The sequence below is a fragment of the Saimiri boliviensis genome, chromosome 12 (genome assembly GCF_048565385.1).
Source record: "Saimiri boliviensis isolate mSaiBol1 chromosome 12, mSaiBol1.pri, whole genome shotgun sequence".
Classification (NCBI taxonomy): domain Eukaryota; kingdom Metazoa; phylum Chordata; class Mammalia; order Primates; family Cebidae; genus Saimiri; species Saimiri boliviensis.
This window is the reverse complement of record NC_133460.1, coordinates 7285868-7309143: the sequence shown is the minus strand read 5'-3', so window position 1 is coordinate 7309143 and position 23276 is coordinate 7285868. Positions and strand designations below refer to the sequence as shown.

Here is a 23276-nt window from a genome sequence, read left to right as displayed (position 1 = left end):
TGGGGACAGTGGATTTTTTTTTCACAGACGCAGACATCCAGGAGTCAGTGGTTTGTGTATGTGTTGAGTGGAGAAGACTGGCAAGCACTTGCTACTATGACTGTTAAAAATGTGCCTGCACATTTCTTTTTCTTTTCTTTTTTTTTTTTTTGAAATGGAGTCTTGCTCTGTTACCCAGGCTAGAGTGCAGTGACGCGATCTCGGCTCACTGCAATCTCTGCCTCCTGGGTTCAAGTGATTCTCCTGCCTCAGCCTTCCGAGTAGCTGGGACTACAGGTGTGTGCCACCATGCCCAGATAATTTTTTCCTTTTTTTTTTTTTTAGTAGTAGAGACGGTGTTTCACCATGTTAGCCAGGATGCTCTCAATTTCCTGACCTCGTGATCTGCCTGCCTTGGCTTCCCAAGGTGCTAGGATTACAGGTGTGAGCCACTGTGCCTATCCTACTTTTCTCTTTTTTTCTTTTTTTTTGAGATAGAATCTCACTCTGTCACCCAGGCTGGAGTGCAGTGGTGCATTTTTGGCTCACTACAACCTCCACCTCTTGGGCTCAAGCAGTCCTTCTGCTTCAGCCTCCGGAGTAGCTGGGGTGACAAGCACGTGCCACCATGCCCACCTGATTTTTGTAGAGACAGGTTTTTTTATAGAGATGGGGTTTTTGCCATGTTGCCTAGGCTGGAGTACATTTCTTTATATAAGGAGATGGCAGGTAACACAATGTTATGCTACCAGGGAGGCTTTCGGAGACCATAAAACAAAATCTAAAAGGTACACTCTCTGTAGTTGTATCTGTGGAATGTAAGGAAGCTGGTTTAAGACCAATGTAACGCAGCATTTTCCCTTCATATATGAAACAGTGAGTTATTTGAGCACAAAGCATCCAATGCTTCATTCCACCCACAAGGCCATTCTTATCTTTCACCAAATGTTTAGTCCAGGCGTCCCCAGACTGCGGCCCCCTGAGGGCATTTATCCGCTCCCCCCACCCCCCACCGCCGCACTTCAGGAAGGGGCACCTCTTTCATTGGTGGTCAGTGAGAGGAGCACAGTATGTGGCGGCCCTCCAACGATCTGCGGGACAGTGAACTGGCCCTCCGTGTAAAAAGTTTGGGGACGCCTGGTTTAGTCACTAGGCAGCCATCATTCTCCCTCCCTCCCTCCATCTTTCTCTTCCTCCCTTTCTCCCTTCCGTCGTTCCTTCTGCGGTGGCACACTCATGGGCTCAAATGTTTCACCTCAGCCTTGTGAGTAGCTGGGACTACAAGCACTTACCACCACATCCAGCTAATTTTATTTATTTTTATTTATTTATTTATTTTGGAGTCAGAGTCTCGCTCTGTCACCAGGTGCCAGGATGGAGTGCAGTGGCACGATCCTGACTCACTGCAATCTCTGCCTCCCGGGTTCAAGCAATTATCCCGCCTTAGCCTCCCAAGTAGCTGGGACTACAGGCACATGCCACCACACCCAGCTAATTTTTCTATTTTTTAGTAGAGACTGGGATTCACCATGTTGGCCAGGGTGGTCTCAATCTCTTGACCTTGTGATCCATCCCCCTCGGCCTCCCAAAGTGCTGGGATTACAGACATGAGCCACCGCGCCCAGCCCTAATTTAAAAGTTTTTTTGAGACAGAGTCCTACTCTGTCACATAGGCTGATCTTGCAGTGGCATGATCTTGGCTCACTGCAACTTCTGCCCCCTGGGTCAGGTGATCCTCCCACCTCAGCCTCCCAGGTAGCTGGGACTACCAGTGTGTGCCACCATGCTCTGCTAAGGTGGTGGTGGTGGTGGTTGTTTTTGTCCCTCCAGCTTAGCTTTACTGCATTAACTCTGCTAAGTTTTGTACTTTTTGTAGAGACAGGGTTTCGCCATGTTGCCCAGGCTTGTTTGGAATTCCTGTACTCAAGCTATCCACCTGCCTTGGTCTACCAAAGTATTGAGATTACAGGCGTGAGCCATGCGCCCAGCCTCATCCAGCTAATTTCATAAATTTTTTTTTTTTTTTGAGACGGAGTTTCGCCCTTGTTACCCAGGCTGGAGTGCAATGGCGCGATCTCGGCTCACCGCAACCTCTGCCTCCTGGGCTCAGGCAGTTCTCCTGCCTCAGCCTCCTGAGTAGCTGGGATTACAGGCACGTGCAACCATGCCCAGCTAATTTTTTGCACTTTTAGTAGAGACGGGGTTTCACCATGTTGACCAGGATGGTCTCCATCTCTCGACCTCGTGATCCACCCGCCTCAGCCTCCCAAAGTGCTGGGATTACAGGCTTGAGCCACCGCGCCCGGCCATAATTTTTTTTTTTTTTTGGTAGTAACAGGGATCTCCCTATGTTGCTCAGGCTAACCTTAAACTCCTGGCATCAAGTGATCCTCCTGCCTCAGCCTCCCAAAGTGTGTTGGGAATATAAATGTGAGCCACCACACCTGGCCTATTATTCTTATAGCTGAGATTCACCTTAATTGTTCTCTGTCATCAGCACTTTGAGAATGCCTCAATTTTGAGAACACCTTGTATTCTAGAAATCATTCATTTAGTCAACAAACTCTGACTGGTGTGTAGTTGAGCAGTAGGAGGCAAAGATAAATGAACTGTAATCTGGAAAACAAACATATAAACAGATAAATACTGTAACAAACTACAAGTGCTAGGCTAGATCATAAAAGGCTTAGGTAGTTGTGAATGTAATATCAGGTCTACAGTATTATCACTTACATTGTTTTTTGGATCTTATGTTTAGAAGCAGCACAACCTTTTTTTTTTTGGGAGGAACCATAGCAAGGAATAGGGGAGCTGTTCTGACTGAAGCTGGGTATGGGAGGCCCACAGCCTTTCCTGCTTTGCCTCCTGTTCAAAGCCATCCTCCCTGCAGTTTGCTGAGAAATGACTCAGTGGAGCTCCAAGGAGGTACTATAGCTAGCTGGTAGGAAACCTGGTAGTAGAAGTTAGTTCTTCTGATTCTTAGCTTGCTAGAGTGATAAATGGTCATCAGACTTCTCCCAGTTGTATGTTCCATCCCATAAAGAAGTCAATAAATACGTTTTTTATTTTTATTTATGTATTTATTTATCTTGAGACGGAGTTTCACTCTTGTTACCCAGGCTGGAGTGCAATGGCGCGATCTCGGCTCACCGCAACCTCCGCCTCCTGGGTTCAGGCAAGTCTCCTGCCTCAGCCTCCTGAGTAGCTGGGATTACAGGCACGCGCCACCATGCCCAGCTAATTTTTTGTATTTTTTTTAGTAGAGACGGGGTTTCACTTTGTTGACCAGGATGGTCTCCATCTATTGACCTCGTGATCCACCCGCCTCGGCCTCCCAAAGTGCTGGGATTACAGGCTTGAGCCACTGCGCCCGGCCCTCATTTTTTTTTTTTTTTTTTTTTTTTTGAGACGGAGTTTCGCTCCTGTTACCCAGGCTGGAGTGCAATGGCGCGATCTCGGCTCACCGCAACCTCCGCCTCCTGGGTTCAGGCAATTCTCCTGCCTCAGCCTCCGGAGTAGCTGGGATTACAGGCACCCGCCACCATGCCCAGCTAATTTTTTGCACCTTTTAGTAGAGACAGGGTTTCACCATGTTGACCAGGATGGTCTCGATCTCTTGACCTCGTGAACCACCCGCCTCGGCCTCCCAAAGTGCTGGGATTACAGGCTTGAGCCACCGCGCCCGGCATTTTTTGTTTTTGAGATGGAATCTTGTTCTGTTACCAGACTGGATTGCAGTGGCATGATCTTGGCTCACTGCCACCTCCACCTCCCAGGTTCAAGTGATTTTCCTGCCTCAGCCTCCTGAGTAGCTGGGACTATAGGCATGTGACACCACACTCAGTTAATTTTTCTATTTTTGTAAGAGACAGGATTTCACCGTGTTGGCCAGGATGGTCTTGATCTCTTGACCTCATGATCCACCTGCCTTGGCTTCCCAAAGTACTGTGACTACAGGCCTGAGCCACCGTGCCCAGCCAATAAACACATTTCTGTCAGGAGCTTCAGCCTGCCTGGCTTTGTTAGTGAGCTTGTTTTAATTGTTTAATTGAGTATAATCAATTACATCAATAATCCTAGCACTTTGGCAGTCTGAGGCGGGTGCCAAAGTCACGATTATTAGTCACGAGGTCAGGAGATTGAGACCATCCTGGCTAACATGGTGAAATCCTGTCTCTACTAAAAATACAAAAAATTGACTGGGCATGATGGCACACACCTGTAGTCCAGCTACTTGGGAGGCTGAGACAGGAGGATCGCTTGAACCTGGGAGGCGGAGGTTGCAGTAAGCCAAAATTGCATCACTGCGCTCCAGCCTAGGCAATAGAGCAAGACTCCATCTCAAAAAAAAAAAAAAAAAAAAAAAAAACAAAAGTAAAAATGTTTAGCTTTCAGAGATCCAAATACATACAAGTAAGGCCTGTTCCTGGGAAGGTACTGTAACCCTTTCCATTGTCATTTGTGGGCATTGGCAAGTTGCCTCCTACTAATAGCATCTTTTGTTTTTTTTGTAGAAATTCAGTTTCCTCAGAAATCTATGTTAAGGGATATTAGATAAAGGTGACAACAGTCTCATTTCTAAATTGATGAAGGGATGAGAGGGTTATTAGATTTATGTCCTCTGTATGTGGGGCTTGGTAACTCATGCTTGTAATCCAAGCACTTTGGGAGGTCCATACGGGTGGATCATCTGAGGTCAGGAGTTCAAGACGAGCCTGATCAACATGGTGAAACTCCATCTCTAAAAAAAAAAAGATTCATGTTCTCTTTTGAACGTGCACTGCTTTTGTGGATTAGCAGGGTTTCTCAGTGTTGATGCTGTTGACATTTTGGGCTGGATCATTTTGTGGTGGTGGAATGTGTGTATGTGTATGCTTGTATATGCAAGCATGTGTGTGTTTATGTGTGTGATTTCTGTTCATAATAGGACATTGAGCAATATCCCTGACTTCTGCCCACTACTGCCAGTAGCACACTCCCATCTTTCAGTTGTGACAATTAAACATGTCTGCAAACATTGCCATATCTCCAAATGGGTTCCTTGGGGGAAAAATTGGCCTCTGGTGAAGAAACGCTAGACTGGAGATTGGTTGTCATGAGATAAAAATGCAAATCAGATTTGTCACAGGATTAAGTAAATTTTCAGTTACCTAACTAAATCTTTACTTTTTACAAGTTGCTCTAAAGAAACAAAAGTGTTGACCAGGCGCGGTGGCTCACGCCTGTAATCCCAGCACTTTGGGAGGCCGAGACAGGTGGATCACGAGGTCAAGAGATCGAGACCATCCTGGTCAACATGGTGAAACCCTGTCTCTACTAAAAATACAAAAATTAATTAGCTGGGCATGGTGGCGCGTGCCTGTAATCCCAGCTACTCAGGAGGCTGAGGCAGGAGAATTGCTTGAACCCAGGAGGCGGAGGTTGCGGTGAGCCGAGATCACGCCATTGCACTCCAGCCTGGGTAACAAGAGCGAAACTCCGTCTCAAAAAAGGGGAAAAAAAAAAAAAAAAGAAACAAAAGTGTGTCCTGTCTTCCGTCCTGGAAGGGCCAGTTACTGGAAGGGCCTTCACCCAACTCATGTTCAGGATCTCTTTGAAGGAGTTAAACTAAAAGGATACGCTATCTTCCCTTAGGTCTTTTGCAAAATTTACTTTGCTAGGCTGGGCACTGTGGCCCACTTCTGTAATCTTAGCACTTTGGGAGGCCATTGCATCTGGATTTCTTGAGCTCAGGAGTACGAGACTCGCCTGGGCAACATGGTAAAACCCCATCTCTACAAAAAATATAAAAAAATTAGCTGGGCATGGTGTTGTATGTCTATAGTCCCAGGTACTTTCGGGTGGCAGGATCACTTGAACTCAGGAGGTCGAGGCTGCAGTGGGCTGAGATTGTGCCTCTGCACTCCAGCCTGAGTGACAAAGTGAGACCCTGTCTCATTAAAAAAAAAAAAAAAAATCATTTTGCTAGAAATTCCAACATTTTTCCTTTCTTTTATATTTTCTCAGCCTTCTAAGTAGATAGGACCACAGGTGTTTGCCACTCCCCCACACCCTCTTTGCTTGCCAGCTAATTAAAAAAAAAATTTTTTTTTTTTAAGAGATGGGATCTTCCTGTGTTGTCCAGGCCAATCTCAAACTTGTTGGCTCAAGCAATCCCTCTGCCTTGGCCTCTCAAAGTGCTGGGATTACAGACATGAGCTTTGGGCTCAGCCATTAATTTTAAATTGCAAGTGACGTTTTCTTTAGTTTATTAATGAATATCATATGATGTTACAGTTTTATAACTCATTTATCTCATTTAATTCTTGTACCTACCTTGTGGAATTATTATCACTGTCCTTTACAGATGAAGAAAGAAATTCCAAAAAATTAAGTAGCTGGCCCAAGTCTACCCAACTGGGATGGGCAGAACCAGGGTTTGCTCTTGGTTGTGCCTATCTAGAGCCTGTGCTGCTGTCTCTTGGCCGCTGTGTGGCCAGTAGATTCTCTCATGGCCAGGCTCATCTTAGTTAACATTTGTTGGGTGCCTACCATGGCTCAGGCTCTAGAGATCATTGTAAAATCCAGTCCACTGCCCCAGCTCCTCATGTGTCTTTTGAACACATTAGTATTGTGCTTTGTAGAAAGGACTTCTGTGCATATGCCTGCTGTTAGACTTGTTGAACTCATCTTCTAGAAACTTTCATTCAGATGGAGCGATTTGGTCTTCTTATCATAGAATATATACAGAAATACAATTATTTAAAATTATATCTGAATTAATAATCAGATTGCCATTTATACAGCTAGCAAGCCAAGTGACTGTTGTGATGGCAGGCCACGTCCTGGGAATTTCATGATAGTGAGGAAAGTAGAAAACATGGCTGTGTAAATTCAGCACATTGACTGGGTGGAGTAGTGCATGGTGATTTCTTTTCTCCACCCTACAGTCCCGAAAGGTTTCTTTGAAGAGCTGGAGTGTCTAGAAAGCTTTCCTAGAAAGCTAGTATACATTTTGCTAAGTAATCACTGTATCACTTCAATTTTCTGCTCTTTAAGTGTGATTAAGAGGTGTGTTACGAATAATTTGTTACTAACAATGAAGTTTATGAATGCTGTGCCTTTAAAAAGGATGCGATGGCTCATGCTTGTAATCCCTGCACTTTGGGAGGCTTAGGGAGGCAGATCGCTTGAGTTCAGGAGTTTTAGACCAGCCTGGACAACATGGTGAAACCCTGTCTCTACTAAAAATACTAAAATTAACCAGGTATGGTGGCATGTGCCTGTAGTCCTAGCTGGAGGATTACTTGAGCCTAAGAAGTCCAGGCTGCAGTGAGCTGTGATCATACCATTGCACTCCAGCCTGCATGAAAAAGTGAGACTGTCTTGAAAAAAACAAAAACAAAAAACAAAAAAGTTTGGCCAGGCATGGTGGCTCATGGCTATAATTACAGCTCTTTGGCAGGCCAAAGTGGGAGGATTGTTGAAGCTAGGAGCTGAAGACCAGCCTGGGTTTGACTGGGTTAAAGCTTGTCCTTGTAAGTTGGCTGCCATTCTGAGAGTTTGTTTAGAGTAGAAGACAGGGCTGCATTTACAGCTAATTGCTAGTAATTTCACGTCACCTGCAATATGTTTTCTGTATACTCTGTCCAACTACTCCTATGGGATGTTGTCATTCATGTGCAAATCAGGTCCCATATACTGAGGGAGGAAAACAGTTGAGGAACTCTATATTTAGGAAATCTTGGTGTCTTGTGCATTAAGATAGAGAGTCAGTGGGTAAGAAGGAAGCAGATTCCACTCCCCTTACCACTCCTTTGGTGTAGGTAGGGCCTGCTGGTAGTGCTGGGAAAGCAGACCATCCTCCTCTGAGCAAGTCCAATAGCTGCTGGTACTAGTTCCTTCCCACCATAGGCACAGTCTGTGTAGTATGAGCCAATCTCGTGGAGTTACTGGTTCTTGGCCTGGGCTTGTTTCCTTGCCCCAACTCTAGCCCCCACCAGAATCTGGGCAGTCATTGTGAAGAAGCCTAGGAATAATACCTTACTCTATAGGTCTGTGGAAACATGTAAAGATGCCTTGCAGGCCCAGAGTAAGAAACTGGAACTACCTTGTTCGATTGACTGAAGTCTTGTCCTATGGAATTGCTAACTTAACAAAAAGTTTATGTTCTGTCCATTGCACTACCATTTCTGAGGCACAGTATCTTTCACTAGGCAGAAAGGTAGGACTGCTTAGATTTTAAACACTCAATACATGCTTGACACAGTTTCATTGCAGTGGTGCGATCTTGGCTCACTGTAACGTCCACCTCCCGGGTTTAAGCGATTCTCCTGCCTCAGCCTCCTGAGTAGCTGGGACTACAGGCCCAAGCCAGCATGCCTGGCTAATTATTGTATTTTTAGTAGAGACGGGGTTTCACTGTGTTGGCCTAGATGATCTTGATTTATTGACCTGGTGATCCATCCATCTTGGCCTCTCGAAGTGCTGGGATCACAGGTGTGAGCCACTGCGCCTGACCAGTTTCAGGTTCTTGAAACCAGATAGTCTGTTTCTCTTTAGGAAATAGTTACTATAGCAATGGGTGCTATAGAGATGTGCAGACCCTATTGTGACCTTCCTTTGGTGTAAGGATGCCCTGGAGCCCCTGGCTTCATTGTCCACTAAGATCTGGCAGGTCTCATTGCCTCTCTTCAGGCACTGAGTGGTGGGGTATGCCATCCTCCCCTGCTGGAACCAGCATTGGCCTGCCCTGTTAGTCAACAAAAATAGATCTCACCAAGGAACAGTCTTCTCAGGTTGTCGTGTAATCTAAGTGAGCCAAGGTGAATGTTTTGGGGACAGGCAGCACCAGCTTCTGAATCTTCAACTGGGCCTGAGCAGTTATTTCTCAGAGATAATAGAATCTTGCTCACTTTTAAAAATTTATATGGAGTCTTGCTCTGTCGCCCAGCCTGGAGTGTAGTGGTTCAATCTCAGCTTACTGCAACCTCCACCTCCTAGGTTCAAGAGATTCTTCTGCCTCAGCCTCCTGTTTAGCTGGGATTACAGGCATGCCCCACCACGCCTGGCTAATAATTGTATTTTTAATAGAGACAGAGTCTCACCGTGTTGCCCAGGCTGCTCTCGAACTCCTGATCTCAAGTGATCTGCCTGCCTTGGCCTCCCAAAGAGCTGAGATTACAAGCATAAGTCACCTCTTGCTCATTTTTCATACTAAAACAAAAAATTACAGGTTATGGTTTAACCTCTACACTGTATGCATAAATGCAGTGTGGTATGAGTGCCTCTGTAGCTCATAACCTCAGTTTCCGTGTTGCTAGCAATCTGTGGTGACACCATACTAATCTCACACGCAGGAACCAATGAGGATTATCCTGGGTCACAGGAGGGGTCACCTTGCATTCAGAATAACTCAAGTTTAGTCTCAACTTGAGCATTAGCTCTCTGAGTAACCTTGCCCATGTTAATGCTTTTGATCTTAGTTTCTTCATAGCCAGTGAGACACTGCTTAAAAGTGACTTAGCCGTGTATACCCAGGTCTGTCAGACTTACAGTCTGGTGCTTTCTTGGGTGAACTTGAGGGCCTTCTTCCAGGACAGGAATGGCTTCTTTGGGGGAAAAAAATTATTTATTTTATTTATTTTTAATTAAATTAATTTTTAAAAATTTGAGACAGAGTCTTGCTCTTTCGCCCGGTGGAGTGCAGTGGTGCAATCTCAGCTCACTGCAGCCTCCGCCTCCCGGGTTCAAGTGAGTCTTCTGCCTCAGTGGAGAGAAGGTTATCCCGAGTAGATGGGATTACAGGCATGCGCCACCATGCCCGGCTAATTTTGTATTTTTAGTGGAGAAACGGTTTTTCTGTGTTGGTCAGGCTGGTCTCCTTGGCCTCCCAAAGTGCTGGGATTACAGGCATGAGCTACACACCTGGCACCCAGTTAATTTTTTTTTTGTATTTTTTTCGTATCTCTTGACCTCATGATCTCCCTGCCTCAGCCTCCCAAAGTCCTGGGAATACAGGTGTGAGCCACCGCCCCCAGCTAAAAAATGTTAGTTTATTTTATTTTTGTAGAGATGAGAGTCTCACTATGCTGCCTAGGCTGGTCTCAAACTCCTGGGCTCAAGTGATCCTCTGCCTCAGCCTCCCAAAGTACAAAGATTGCAGGTGTGGGCTACCAGGCCCAGCCTCCAGGAATGGCTTTTAAGGCTTCAGGCTGTTTGGAGACAGGAAAGCACCTGGAAGCTGATAGTACTCTCAGGTTTTCCAAAATGGCAGTTCCTAATAAGCACCTTAATCACCTACTTTTTTTCCCCTCCACTCCCAAATGCTATCCACAGTCCCTGTTTATAATAGAAGCTGAGACTTAAAGGTGACAATTTTTGTGCCTGTGTGAAAGGAAACATGACTGAGTCCACTTATCCACAAGATACCTTCTTTCTTTCTTTTTTCTCTTTTTTCTTTAAGATGGGGTTTCACCATGTTGGTCAGGCTGGTCTTGAACTGCCGACCTCAGGTGATCCACCCGCCTTGGCCTCCAAAGTGTTTGGATTATAGGCATGAGCCATCACGCCCGGCCAGGTACCTTCTTCCAAGGTTGTTCAATGTTGGAATAATTTTTGCTTGATGGTAACCTAGGGATGACCCTAGGTTTCATCGGCATTTCCTCTGTTTTTTTTTTTTTTTTGAGACGGAGTTTCACTCTTGTTACCCAGGCTGGAGTGCGATGGCGCGATCTCGGCTCACCGCGACCTCCGCCTCCTGGGTTCAGGCAATTCTCCTGCCTCAACTTCCTGAGTAGCTGGGATTACAGGCATGCGCCACCACGCCCAGCTAGTTTTTTGTATTTTTAGTAGAGACGGGGTTTCACCATGTTGACCAGGATGGTCTCGATCTCTTGACCTCGTGATCCACCCGCCTCGGCCTCCCAAAGTGCTGGGATTACAGGCTTGAGCCACCGCACCCGGCAACATTTCCTCTGTTAAAGCCAGTTCTGTGGGATGTGAAGCCTAGGCTCTGTCCCTTTAAAAATCCCATCAGTGCCGGGCGCAGTGACTCACACTTGTAATCTCAGCACTTTGGGAGGCTGAGGTGGGTGGATTAGAGGTCAGGAGATTGAGACCATCTTGGCTAACACGGTGAAACCCCATCTCTACTAAAAATACAAAAAATTAGCCGGGCATGGTGGCGCATTCCTGTAGTCCAAGCTACTCGGGAGGCTGAGACAGGAGAATTGCTTGAACCTGGGAGGTGGAGGTTGCAGTGAGTCAAGATCGTGCCACTGCACTCCAGCCTTGGGCAACAGAGTGAGACTGGTCTAAAAAAAAAAATTCCTCCAGAACCATTTTAGAATTAATTCAGGGCTTCACCCCTCCCCTTCCTGGTACTGCTTATGAGACTAAAGAATTCTTACCTTCCCAGCCCTGTTACCCATTGTCCTTATATAAAGTGAGGTGGCAGTCAGGGAACAGGGGCGAGTCTTAGGTTTATTTCAGTTATAACAGGAATAATAGGAAGACTCTACCAGGACTCACTGTTATACCAGCAGTAGTAGATTCCAGGCCTCTTCTTTGAACTCTTTCCAGTGTTTCAGGTTATGCCCTTGGTGTCCTGCCGTCTCAGTTGTATTTGAACTGCTTGCTCACTTTTCTTCTCTAATCAGAAAAGCCTGCAGTCCGGAAGCGGTGGCTCATGCCTGTATCCCAGCACTTTGGGAGGCTGAGGTTGGGGGATCATGAGGTCAGGAGTTTGAGACCAGCCTGGCCAGCATGGTAAAACCCTGTCTCTACTAAAAATACAAAAGAATTATTAGCCGGGCACAGTGGTGCGAGCCTGTAGTCCCACATACTCGGGCGGCTGAGGTAGGAGAATTGCTTGAACCCAGCAGGCGGGGGTTCCAGTGAGCAGAGGTTGTGCCATTGCACTCCAGCCTGGTTATACTCCAGCCTAGCGACATAGCAAGACTTAGTCTCAAAAAAATAAAAATAAAAAGCCTGCAGAAAAAGTCTTGACTTCTCAAACTGATATCAGTTGGGTTTTTTTTTTTAATTGAGTATGTTTTTTGAGATGTGGGGGAGTTTCACTTTGTTGCCCAGGATCGTGTTGAATTCTTGGCCATAAGTGATCCTTCTGTCTCAGCGTTCCAAAGTGCAGAGATTACAGGCTTGAGCTTCCGCATCTGGTCTGTTGTCAGTTTTTGAGGTTACTTAAGAGGCTAATGCCTTTAGATTAGTTTTCAGTTGTTTTGCTCTCTGCTCCCTTCTTGCCCAAACGTGCAAGTGCTTATTTACTAAATCTGAGTCAGGTGCTTTGTGTCCCCAGAGTCCTCACTTTTCCAAGATTCACTGTCTTTTTTTTTTTTTGAGACAGAGTCTCACTCTGTCACCCAGGTTGGAGTGCAATGGCACTATAGGCTCACTGCAACGTCCACCTCCTGCATTCATGTAATTCTCATGCCTTAGCCTCCCAAGTAGCTGGGACTACAGGCACCCATCACCACACCTGGCTAATTTTTTTTTTTTTTTTTTTGAGATGGAATCTCGTTCTGTCGCCAGGCTGGAGTGCAGTGGCACAACCTCGGCTCATTGCAACCTCCTGGTAATTTTTGTATTTTCTTTTTTTTTTTTTTTGAGACGGAGTTTTGCTCTTGTTACCCAGGCTGGAGTGCAATGGCACGATCTCGGCTCACCGCAACCTCCGCCTCCTGGGTTCAGGCAATTCTCCTGCCTCAGCCTCCTGAGTAGCTGGGATTACAGGCACGCGCCACCATGCCCGGCTAATTTTTTGTATTTTTAGTAGAGACGGGGTTTCACCATGTTGACCAGGATGGTCTCGATCTCTTGGCCTTGTGATCCACCCGCCTCGGCCTCCCGAAGTGCTGGGATTACAGGCGTGAGCCATCGCGCCCGGCCAATTTTTGTATTTTCAGTAGAGATGGGATTTTTTACCATGTTGGCCAGGAAGGTCTCGAACTCTTGACCTTGTGGTCCACCCGCCTTGGCCTTTCAAGTATTGAGGTTACAGGCATGAGCCACTGTGTTCAGCCCCAGCTAATTTTTTAAATTTTTAGTAGAGATGGGGTTTCACCATGTTGGCCAGGCTGGTCTTGAGCTCCTGACCTCAAGTAATCTACCCACCTCGGCCTCCTAAAGGACTGGGATTACAGGCGTGAGCAACCACACCCAACCAGACTCAGCCTTAACTTGCTGGGGGTTTGTTTGTTTGTTTTGTTTTTTTTGAGTCTCACTCCCTCGCCAGGCTGGAGTACAATGGTGTGATCATAGCTCACTGCAGCCTTGAACTCCTGGGCTCAAAGGATCCTCCTGCCTCAGTTTTCTGAGTGGTTGGGACTGCAGGCATGTGTCACTACACCTGGCTAATTATTTTATTTTTCATAGAGATGAGGTCTGGCTGTGCTGCCCAGGCTAGTCTTGAACTCCTAGGTGATCCTCCCACTTTGGCCTCCCAAAGTGCTGGAATTATAGGTGTGAGTCACCACACCCAGCCTGGATTTGGTCTTTTATCAAGAGGTTAATAGTTATTAATCCATTCAGTGAACTGTGGAATTGAATGCCCCAGTGATTGAAATGAAAGGGCTTATATATAAGATTTCCTGAGGAGTGGCAGTACCAGAGGTCAGAGGAGACCTCAGGCCATTTATTCTATAAACTCAGAAGCCATGGTCCTAGATGATGTGGCTTCTTCAGCGTGTTGAGAAGCCTCTTTTATCTAGTGTCTTACTGGATAAGAACTGATTCAGCTCTGTCTGCTGCCCCAAACATGTGGCTCAGCCAGTCTCTAGTGGCATCTGCAATGTGGTTATTCTAGCCTGCAGTGGTCACATGGATCATGTTGGAAAGGGCAGATATTTCTATTTCCTGACGCTGCTGGAGAATGAGGTCTGAGTCAGAAGTCCTCAGGTGTGACCTGCCCAGAACTATCTGTGAATTTGCTGGATTTCTTGTTCTTCCTCAGTGTTTAATAATCACCCAGTTGTTCATTCTCACCAGCGACTTACTCAGGAAGAGCTCAGTATTTGAGGTGGTGCTGCATTTCATCAGACATTCATACATGTTAGCCCACTTAGTCTTCACAGCACACAGTGGATTAGTGGATTTTTAAAAGCTAGTATTTATGCATAATGGAATACTACTCAGCCATAAATAAGAAGGAAATTCTGTCATTTGTGACTACATGGATGCATCTAGAGGACATTATGCTAAGTGAAATAAGCCAAACAAAGACAGACAAATGGTGCATTATATCACTTATATGTGAAATCAGAAAAAGTCAGAGTTGTAGGAGAGTGTAAAATGTTGGTTACCAGAGGTTGGGGCAAGGGAAAGGTGGGTGTGGAAAGGAGAGATGTTGGTCAAGGGGTACAAGATTTCAATTAGGAGAAATAAGGTGTGATGATCTGTTTTACAGCATAGTGACTATAGTTAATGTAGTTAATATATAATAGTATTGTATATTTTAAAATTGCTAAGAGTAGATTTTAAATGTTATCACCACAAACAAATGATAAGTATATGAGCTGATGGGTATAATTAATAACCCAATTTGATTATTCCCCAATGTATGTGTAAAAATGTCACATTGTACCCCGTAAATGTCAGTTAAAAACTTAGAAGAGTATCTGACTTAAAAAACAGATTTCATATAATTTAGAGACATAGGACCCAATTAAAAATTTGTGTTTCTTTACTTGGTATTTTAGAATTTGACTGTTATTTTCTTGTTACACACATAGGCACAGGCACAGAAATCCTTCATTTAACTGGCTTTTTCAGTAGGAACTCCATCTGTGTATTTGCCACAGCTGTACCTTAGGTTGGACCCTCCCAAGGATGCTAGGCTGTAAGTCATATTGGACCCTCATCTGAGTCTGAGGGAATCTTGATCTCTCTTGTAGGAAGCTTTTGGTTTAACTGGGAAAACAGGATGACAGTCAGTTGTGGAAGCTGAAGAGTAATCACCTCATATTAATATGGTGTCAGTTCTATACAAGAGTGAACTCTGAGCTACAAACAGCCTTCTAGAAAACAGGCAAGGGGCCCTCATCCAGGGCCATGGTAGGAATCCTGATGGTCAGCTGCAAGGTGTTCAGGAAGGAGGGAGCATTGGCAGAGTCCCAGTGCAGAAGTCTCTGGGCATCAAGAAAGAGATGTTCAGAAATATCTTAAAAAAAAAAAAAAAAAAAAAAAGTCTTTGAGCAGCCACTTAGCTTCCCTGTGCATGTGGGATAACAATCCAAGTTCATGTTGTGGGCATCTCATGCAGTGCAGTAGCTGGTCACTGTCGAGTGTCACTATTTCATTGAGTCAGAAGCCTGCAGAATTGTTCTCATTCCAGGGAGTGGGGTCACTCTGCTGTTCCTTCCCCTAAGTGTTGGCTGAGCTCAGCAACCTGCTCCCTTCCTTCACTTGAGGTTTCTCCAGGACAAAGAGGTCTTTATTGTTCCTTTCTGTATTACCAGATGGGAAACGAATTATAATATAGTCCTTAGATTATATTCCCACCTGGCAGCAATGCACTGAGTTACCTGACCTGAAATTTGTTGGATTTAGTCTCCATAGAGGAGGATTTAACATCTTTGTCTGTCGTCTCAGAAGTCCTAGTAGTGCCTTGTACCAGCAATTTAGCAGGAGCAAAAGCTTTGAGACAATGTTCTGTGTCCGCTGAGCTGGTCTAAAGGAATCTCTTTTGCTTGACTTAACTGTGATAGGAACTTTGTTACTGTTTCTGTTAGTTCAAGGGTTGGAATGAAAATCAGCAGCTGATAAGGTGAACAGTTTGGAGTACTGGAAATATGGAGTAGTGGAGGTAGATTTTATAAACAGAGGGTCAAAGTTTTTTGGAAATGGGAAAGAGAGAGGGCAGATTGGCCTTTCTAGAATTTGTAATAGAAAAGTAAAGAGGTCCCAGGAACTTCCATTGACTAGTTAGTTAATGCAGTGCAGGATCTTAACTGGTTTGCTTGATGCAATTCCTGTCTCTTGGTTTTTTTTTTTCCTTTCCCTGCCTTTCCCTCCCTCTTCCCTTTTTCTTTCCAAGAGAATTGAGTCACTTTTTATAAAAGCAGCACCAGTTGGCTAAAAAGTCCAACAAAAAACAGTATTTGTAGTTCTCCAAATTTCCTGTTTGTCATTGTCAGTATACTTGTAAAATTTTGCACACAGTTGTAGTCAGTGTTTGGGTCGGGTCCTTTTTAAAAAAAAAAAAAAAAAAAAAAAAGTTTCTGTAGGCTTTTCCATGCACGAACACAGCTTACCAACTTGTCCTGGCAGTGTCAGGATTCCATTGTTTACTGTCGTTTGAGCAGTCATGCCCTTTGTTCTTAGGCTATGTGTTGTTTTTTTCCTAGCATCATAGTATGGCTGTGTATTATTTTGATACCAATTAGGATAACTATTACTATTTCTTGAAGCGTATTTCCCAGAGTGGAATATTTTAGGATCTTTTTTTCTTCTTTTTTTTTTGGAGAGGGAGCAGGTTGGGAATGTGTAGCTTCTTGATGACAGTAGAGATCGAAGTCTAAAAAGGTTCTATATTTATGATTTGGCCCCCAATTTTCTAGAGATTCCAGTGGTTCCTGCAAAGCTTAGCATTCAAGTGTAGAAGTCAGCCAGACTATGTCTAGACATGTAGATTTTCAGAAAGTGAAAAAAGTTCTGTTTCTGCCATTGCAGGGTGGCCCCTGAATGACTCACTGTGTGGCCACTCCCTTGAATGATGGCTAGGCCACAGAGATGGACACAGGTCGCCTCCCCTGGCTCCTGTGTTGAATGTGCTAACTGAGCCTTCCCAGAAGCCTCCTCTGTCCCCAGCCCTCAGCTCTGCACAGATGGTACTGGTTACTTGCCTTGAGGACTCAGAATTCTTCTTGTTAGCTTTCTTTCAAATTAAACTCAGAAAAATGTTGAAGTCATGGACACCAGATTACTTTTTCCTGTTTTTAAAAAATTGCATATTATTGGCATCATGCACGAGATATTCTCCTTCCTTCCTCTCACCACAGCCCTGTTTTTTTTTTTCTCTCTGTTGGATGTCTTTATTCAACAAGTATTTATTGAGAATCTAGTATTTTTTAGACCCTAGAGCTATAGCAGTGGAAAAGACGGCTCTGGTCCAGAGTTTGGCTTCCCGTGGGCTGGGAGGACAGGAGTGAGGTTAAACTGGGTGCGCCCAAAGGGAGATAAAGCAAGTAGAGTGCTGCTGAGAAATGCCCAAGTGGGTACCAGAGGAAGTAGCTTTCTCTTCCCTTTTTGTATTTTTAATTTGTTTTTTTGAAACAGAGTGTTGCTCTGTCTCCCAAGCTGGAATGCAGTGGCACGATTTTGGCTCTGCCTTTGTTTGTTTGTTTGTTTTGTTTTGAGACAGAGTCTTGCTCTGTCACCCAGGCTGGAGTCCAGTGGCTCGATCTTGGCTCACTGCAATCTCTGCCTCCTGGGTTCAAGTGATTCTCTTGCCTCAGCCTCCTGAGTAGCTGGGATTACGGGCACAAGCCACCACACCTGGCTAATTTTTGTATTTTTAATAGAGATGGGGTTTCACCATGTTGGTCAGGCTGGTTTTGAACTCCTGACCTCAGGTGATCCACCCGCCTCAGCCTCCCAAAGTGCTGGGATTACAGGCATGAACCATTCCCCCAGCCATTTGTTTTTTTTTTAGATGAAGTATTGCTCTGTTACCGAGGCGGGAGTGCAATGGTATGATCTTGGCTCACTGCAACCTCTGCCTCCTGGGTTCAAGCGATTTTCCTGCGTCAGCCTCCTGAGTAGCTGGGATTATAGGCACCTGTCACCATGCCTGGTTAATTTTTGTATTTTTAGTAGAGACGGGCTTTCACCATGTTGGCCAGGTTGGTCTCGAACTCCTGACCTGAGATGATCCACCCACCTGGGCCTCCCAAAATGCTGAGATTACAGGTGTGAGTCACTGTGCCCTGCACCTTTTTGTATTTTTAAGAGAAGCAAAAGGACTTGTTGCTTAATTAAGCAAGACTACACCCTCCCAGAACATGCAGTTATTACTGAGTAAAACACAGTTAATGAGATTTAATCACATATCACTGTTGTGCAGCATGATCATTAGGTGCAAATGGCAGGATACATACTCAAGATACTGGTAACCTGGGCCATGAATTTCACTTGTCTTTGCTTCATTTTGCTTGTAAGGAGGATGGGGCCTGTGGTCCCTCGGGTACCTGGGGTGTGCCCTCAGCCTGGTCCTTTGCTTCCATCACTGTCTGGAGGCTCTGGGACCCTTTACTGCACCTCTCCCACCTTTAGACAGCTCAGTGCTTTCTTCCCAGCACCTTTTTCTCTGCTCCCTGAGAACTGAGCAGCCAGAAAGAAATTTTGGATCTTAAGGTCCTCAAGGGTGTACAGCAAAGCTGTTCTTATTTTTTTATTTATGTATGTATGTATTTATTTTTTAATAAAGGTGGGGTTTCACCATGTTTTTCAGGCTGGTCTCAAACTCCTAACCTCAGGTGGTCTACCTGCCTTGGCCTCCCAAAGTGTTGGGATTACAGGCGTGAGCCACTGAGCCTGGCCTGTATTTATTTATTTTTAATTTAATTTAAAAAAAATTTTTTTTTAGAGAGTCTTGCTCTTCTCAGCCAGGCTGCAGTGCAGTGGCACGATCTTGGCTCACTGCAACCTCCATCTCTCGGGCTCAAGCAATTCTCCTGCCTCAGCCTTCTGAGTAGCTGGGATTACAGGTGTGTACCACCACACCTGGCTAATTTTGGTAGTTTTAGTAGAGATAGGGTTTCACCATGTTGGCCAGAATGGTCTCAAACCCCTGACCTCAGGTGATTTGCCCACCTCAGCCTCCCCAAATGCTAGGATTACAGGGCGTGAGCCACCGCACCCAGTCACTAAAGCTGTTCTTTAAAAAAAAAAAAAAAAGTATAAATCAAGGTCTGAAGGCCATGTAGGGCTGCTTCTGCTGTTTGCAAAGCCTGTCTTGGCCTCTTGGTAAGCATGGGCAGCCTAATACTGTATCTATGAACTGCCCATTTCTGGCTTTCTTTATATTATTCCCTGGATCTAGAGCCCCTCCCCAACCCCTGCCCCAAATCCTGTCTGTGTTGAGGGTCCTTCCCCAGGAAGCCCACTGCATACTGTTCCCTCCATGTGATACCTGCCTGCTTTCACCTTCTTCTAGACTGTTCTGTGCACCATACAGTTCATCAGCATTATTTCAGAGGAGAGTGTCTCTGATTTGGAGTCAAGAGAAGGTTCCATTTTTCTTTACATCCTGCTGTTTATTTTCTGAGTGTTCTCAGACATCACTAAGCCTCAGTCAAAATAAAGTATAATCATGATGTAACATTCATTGAGTGCTCACCACATGGCAGGCATTGTGCTATATGAATTATTACTTGACTTCCTAAAATAATCCCAGTACAGATGCTAAATCTAAAGATGAGAGAGATGGTTCAAAAAGGCCACAATAAGTAAACCATGTGTTATATAATATCCTAAAAAATAACAACAAAATTGTTACTAGCTCTAGAGGAAACTTAGGAAAGATATGTACCCTGAGCCTTTCAAGGACCATTTCTTTTTTTCTTTTTTTTTTTTTTTAGACGGAGTTTCACTCTTGTTACCCAGGCTGGAGTGCAATGGCGCGATCTCGGCTCACCGCAACCTCCGCCTCCTGGGTTCAGGCAATTCTCCTGCCTCAGCCTCCTGAGTAGCTGGGATTACAGGCACACACCACCATGCCCAGCTAATTTTTTTTTTGTATTTTTAGTGGAGACGGGGTTTCACCATGTTGACCAGGATGGTCTCGATCTCTTGACCTTGTGATCCACCCGCCTCGGCCTCCCAAAGTGCTGGGATTACAGGCTTGAGCCACTGCGCCCGGCCAAGGACCATTTCTTATACTTCTTTGTTCCTCTTGACACCTGTCGTTTCTGGATAGCACACATAGAAAATGCTCAGTAACTTAAGTTCTTTTTCCTTGGCCCAGTTTGGTGTGATTTGGCCCCAGTGTTGGTAGTTCTGTCTTCGTGAGTTACTTTATTAGTTGTTGGTGCTACTGTGCTACTATGCATGTGGAAGTTTCCCCAGATAGGGCTGTGCCTTCCTAACATTGCCTGAGCAGAAGCCCCCAGGGATGGAGGATCAGCTTGCCTTGTTGTGGGACTGTATTTCCCTGGCTGACGAAGGCTCAGCCCTTGCAGCAGGCAATGGGAACTGATTGACCAGCTTATTATTTCCTTCACCTTAGCAAAGTCCTGAGTAGGCTAAGGACAGTCTGCTTTTTTGGTAACTCCTGCAGACTGCACAAGGCACCCAGCCTCTCACAGGTAGGATGAGCTGGCCTCAGCACCCTTCCAGAGGGGTGGAAATGTGTGTTACTTGCCACGCTTTTTTTTCCCCTAAGCTTTTTGAGGTTTTGTTTTTGGTAACTTTTGATACAGTTGTTCTTTTTGTTTTTTTTTGAGAAGGAGTTTCACTCTTACTGCCCAGGCTGGAGTGGAGTGGTGCGATCTCAGCTCACTGCAGCGTCTTCCTCCTGGGCTCAAGCGATTCTCCTGCCTTAGTCTCCCAAGTAGCTGGAATTACAGGCACACACTACCATGCCCAGCTATTTTTTGAAATTTTAGTAGAGATGGGGTTTCACCATATTGACCAGGCTGGTCTTGAACTCCAGTCCACCTTGGTCTCCCAAAGTGTTGTGATTACAGTGTGAGCCACCACACCCAGCCTTGATACGGTTTTAAGCGTACAGAAAAATGGTAAGAGTAGTACAAAGAACTCTCATATGTTTTCCCCAGATTCACTGCTAGCATTTTCCCATGTTTGCTTTTCTGACTTGCCAGTGTCCCCTGCCCTGTAGCCTATGCACGTGCACACACACTCTTCTGAACCATCTGATGGGGGAGTTACAGGCAGCGTACCTTTACTTCTGAATAACCCAAAGTGTATTTCTTAGGAACAAGGACATTCTCTTATGTAATCACACTACAATTATTTAAAAAAACCAGAAAGCTTAATGTCAATACAATGTTATTACCTAATACATTGTTCATATTCAGATTTTTTTTTTCCATATTCCACTATGGTCCCAGTAATGGCAGAACTTTATTTTAAAGAAAACAATTCTGAGATGTGTGGGTGTCACCTTGGTTACATTGGCTCCAAGGAGAGCAGAACCGGCAGGTATTTGGGGAAGTTACTGCCGTGGGTGCCACATTACCAGCTCCTTGTGTCTCTGCAGGACCAGAGGAGCGATAGCAGCAAGAGCCACACCCAGCAGCAATGTCAGCGGAAGTGGAGACCTCAGAAGGGGTAGATGAGTCAGAGAAGAACCCTGGGGCCTTAGAAAAGGAGAACCACATGAGGTGAGCCATGGGGGCTGGCTGCACTGAGTCGGGTGTGCCCAGCGCCTACTGTGCTCAGCACACCTGGTTTCGTGTGCTGGCAGCACTGGGGAGTGGCCATGGGCCATGACCTGTGGACCACTGGGTACCTGCTTGGCCCTGCAGGGACAGCATACAGCTTCAGCTGCTTAGGACTCTCCCCACTGGTCCATTGTCTCATCCAAGGAGGCAGGACAGGTGCTGCTGCTGGGAGTGCTGATAGGATTTGATGGTCGTCATCCTTTTTTCTTCTTAGAAACTTAAGTGTTTTCTCATCTGGGTTGAGAAAGGGTAAACGGAGGCAAAGCTGGCTCTGTTCACAGTCTTTTACCCCATAAAATGTTGGAATAACTCTGCAGGTCAGGCTTTCCTTACTCTGTATAAGGACAGCTCATGCTAAACCTGAGCTACCAGGCCTTATTCTGCATCATTAGCCTCTCATTATAGCCCTATCATTGTCCAAGTTTGTTTTTTTATCCCTTGAAATAATTGCTAATAATAAACTGTTTTTCAGAACATGGGAGATACCAAGCTAATCTCCCAAAGAAGCCAGCAGAGGACAGACCATGATAAGGCCAAATTTTTCTTACTCTTGTAGACAGACTGTGTGGACACATCTAAGACCCTGCCCAGGTGCCACCATCTTTAGGATCACACGTTTTTTAACTTGTCCATCCATCAGCACACCTTTATCCTGTGTAATTTCATTAAGTGGCACAAACGTAAGGTCCTGGCCCCAGCCTCTTTTATCTCCCTTTCATCCCTCCGTGCTTGGGCCTAGTCATGTATAGTCCCAAAGAGGCTGTAGGTCCAAGGTGGGAGGAAGGCAGCAGGGCCGCCCCAGGAGACCCGCAGTCACAGCCTTACTGAGGTGTGTGGATTCTAGGAGACACATTCCAAGGCAGGCTGTTCCTGGAGAAGCCAGCAAACGCTTATGGGAGTACAGATGCGTGTCTTCTCAGCCACCAGGTGGCAACAGAAGCAAAGCATTGCTCTTTTGGGTGGGTCCCAGCACAGACACATAGATGTGGGTACTATATTAAGGAGTAGGCCACAGTCGTCCCTTGTGTCCTGAGTCCTGGGAGCCGACTGTCAATGTCTGCTTGCCCTGCATTCCCTGACAAGTCCCTGCTATTCATGTTGGAGTGAAGTGTCTGAGCAGCCCCAGCCTCCAGTACAACAGGTGGTCACCCTGGGGTCTGGACTCAATTTTCCTCCTGTGGTCCTTTCTGGGGAGCTGGGAGGGGCTAATTGACACACAAATGCCTCCCATCTCTCCACAGAATGGTCGACCTCTCCGAGCTCCTGAAGGAAGGGACCAGGGAAGCACATGACCGGGCAGAAAACACCCAGTTTGTCAAGGACTTCTTGAAGGGCAACATTAAGAAGGAGCTGTTTAAGGTTTGTGCCCTGCATTGGGTTCCAGACTGTTGTATGGGGTTGGGGTGGGGGATTTAGTCCCATGAGAAAGGTGCTCCTGGAGCCACTCTGAGGGAAAAGCTGGACTTTTCTCCATACTCCATTCTTTCTTGACGTTAAGCTGTGGCTCTCCGCTGAGTATGGTGGCTCATGCCTATAATCCCAGCACTTTGGGAGGTTGAGGTGGGTGGGTCACCTGAGGTCAGGAGTTTGAGACCAGCCTGGCCAACATGGGGAAAGCCAATCTGTACTAAAAATAAAAAAATAAGGAGAGGCACGCACCTCTAGTCCCAGCTACTTGGGAGGCTGAGGCAGGAGAATCGCTTGAACCCAGGAGGCAGAGGTTTCAGTAAGCCGAGATTGTGCCACTGCACTCCAGCCTGGGCGACAGAGTAAGACTCTGTCCCCAGCGGGCAAACAAAACAAAACAAAACAAAACAAAAAACGGTGGCTCTCATGGTTTAGATGGAATAACATAGTGGTGTCAAGGAAGCAAAAGTATGTATGTTCCACAGATTC

General features: G+C 45.6%; 1 protein-coding gene across 3 annotated transcripts in view; it reads left to right on the top strand.

The window, feature by feature from the left end:
• HMOX2 (heme oxygenase 2) overlaps positions 1-23276 on the top strand; it is a 55697-nt gene that overhangs the window by 14730 nt on the left and 17691 nt on the right. For all 3 annotated transcript variants that reach the window (XM_039477785.2, XM_003928478.4, XM_074381651.1), the window contains 2 exons: positions 21197-21320; positions 22622-22739. In XM_039477785.2, coding sequence (XP_039333719.1) covers positions 21238-21320; positions 22622-22739 — 201 coding nt within the window. In that variant the 5' untranslated portion in view covers positions 21197-21237. The remainder of the gene's footprint in view (positions 1-21196; positions 21321-22621; positions 22740-23276) is intronic.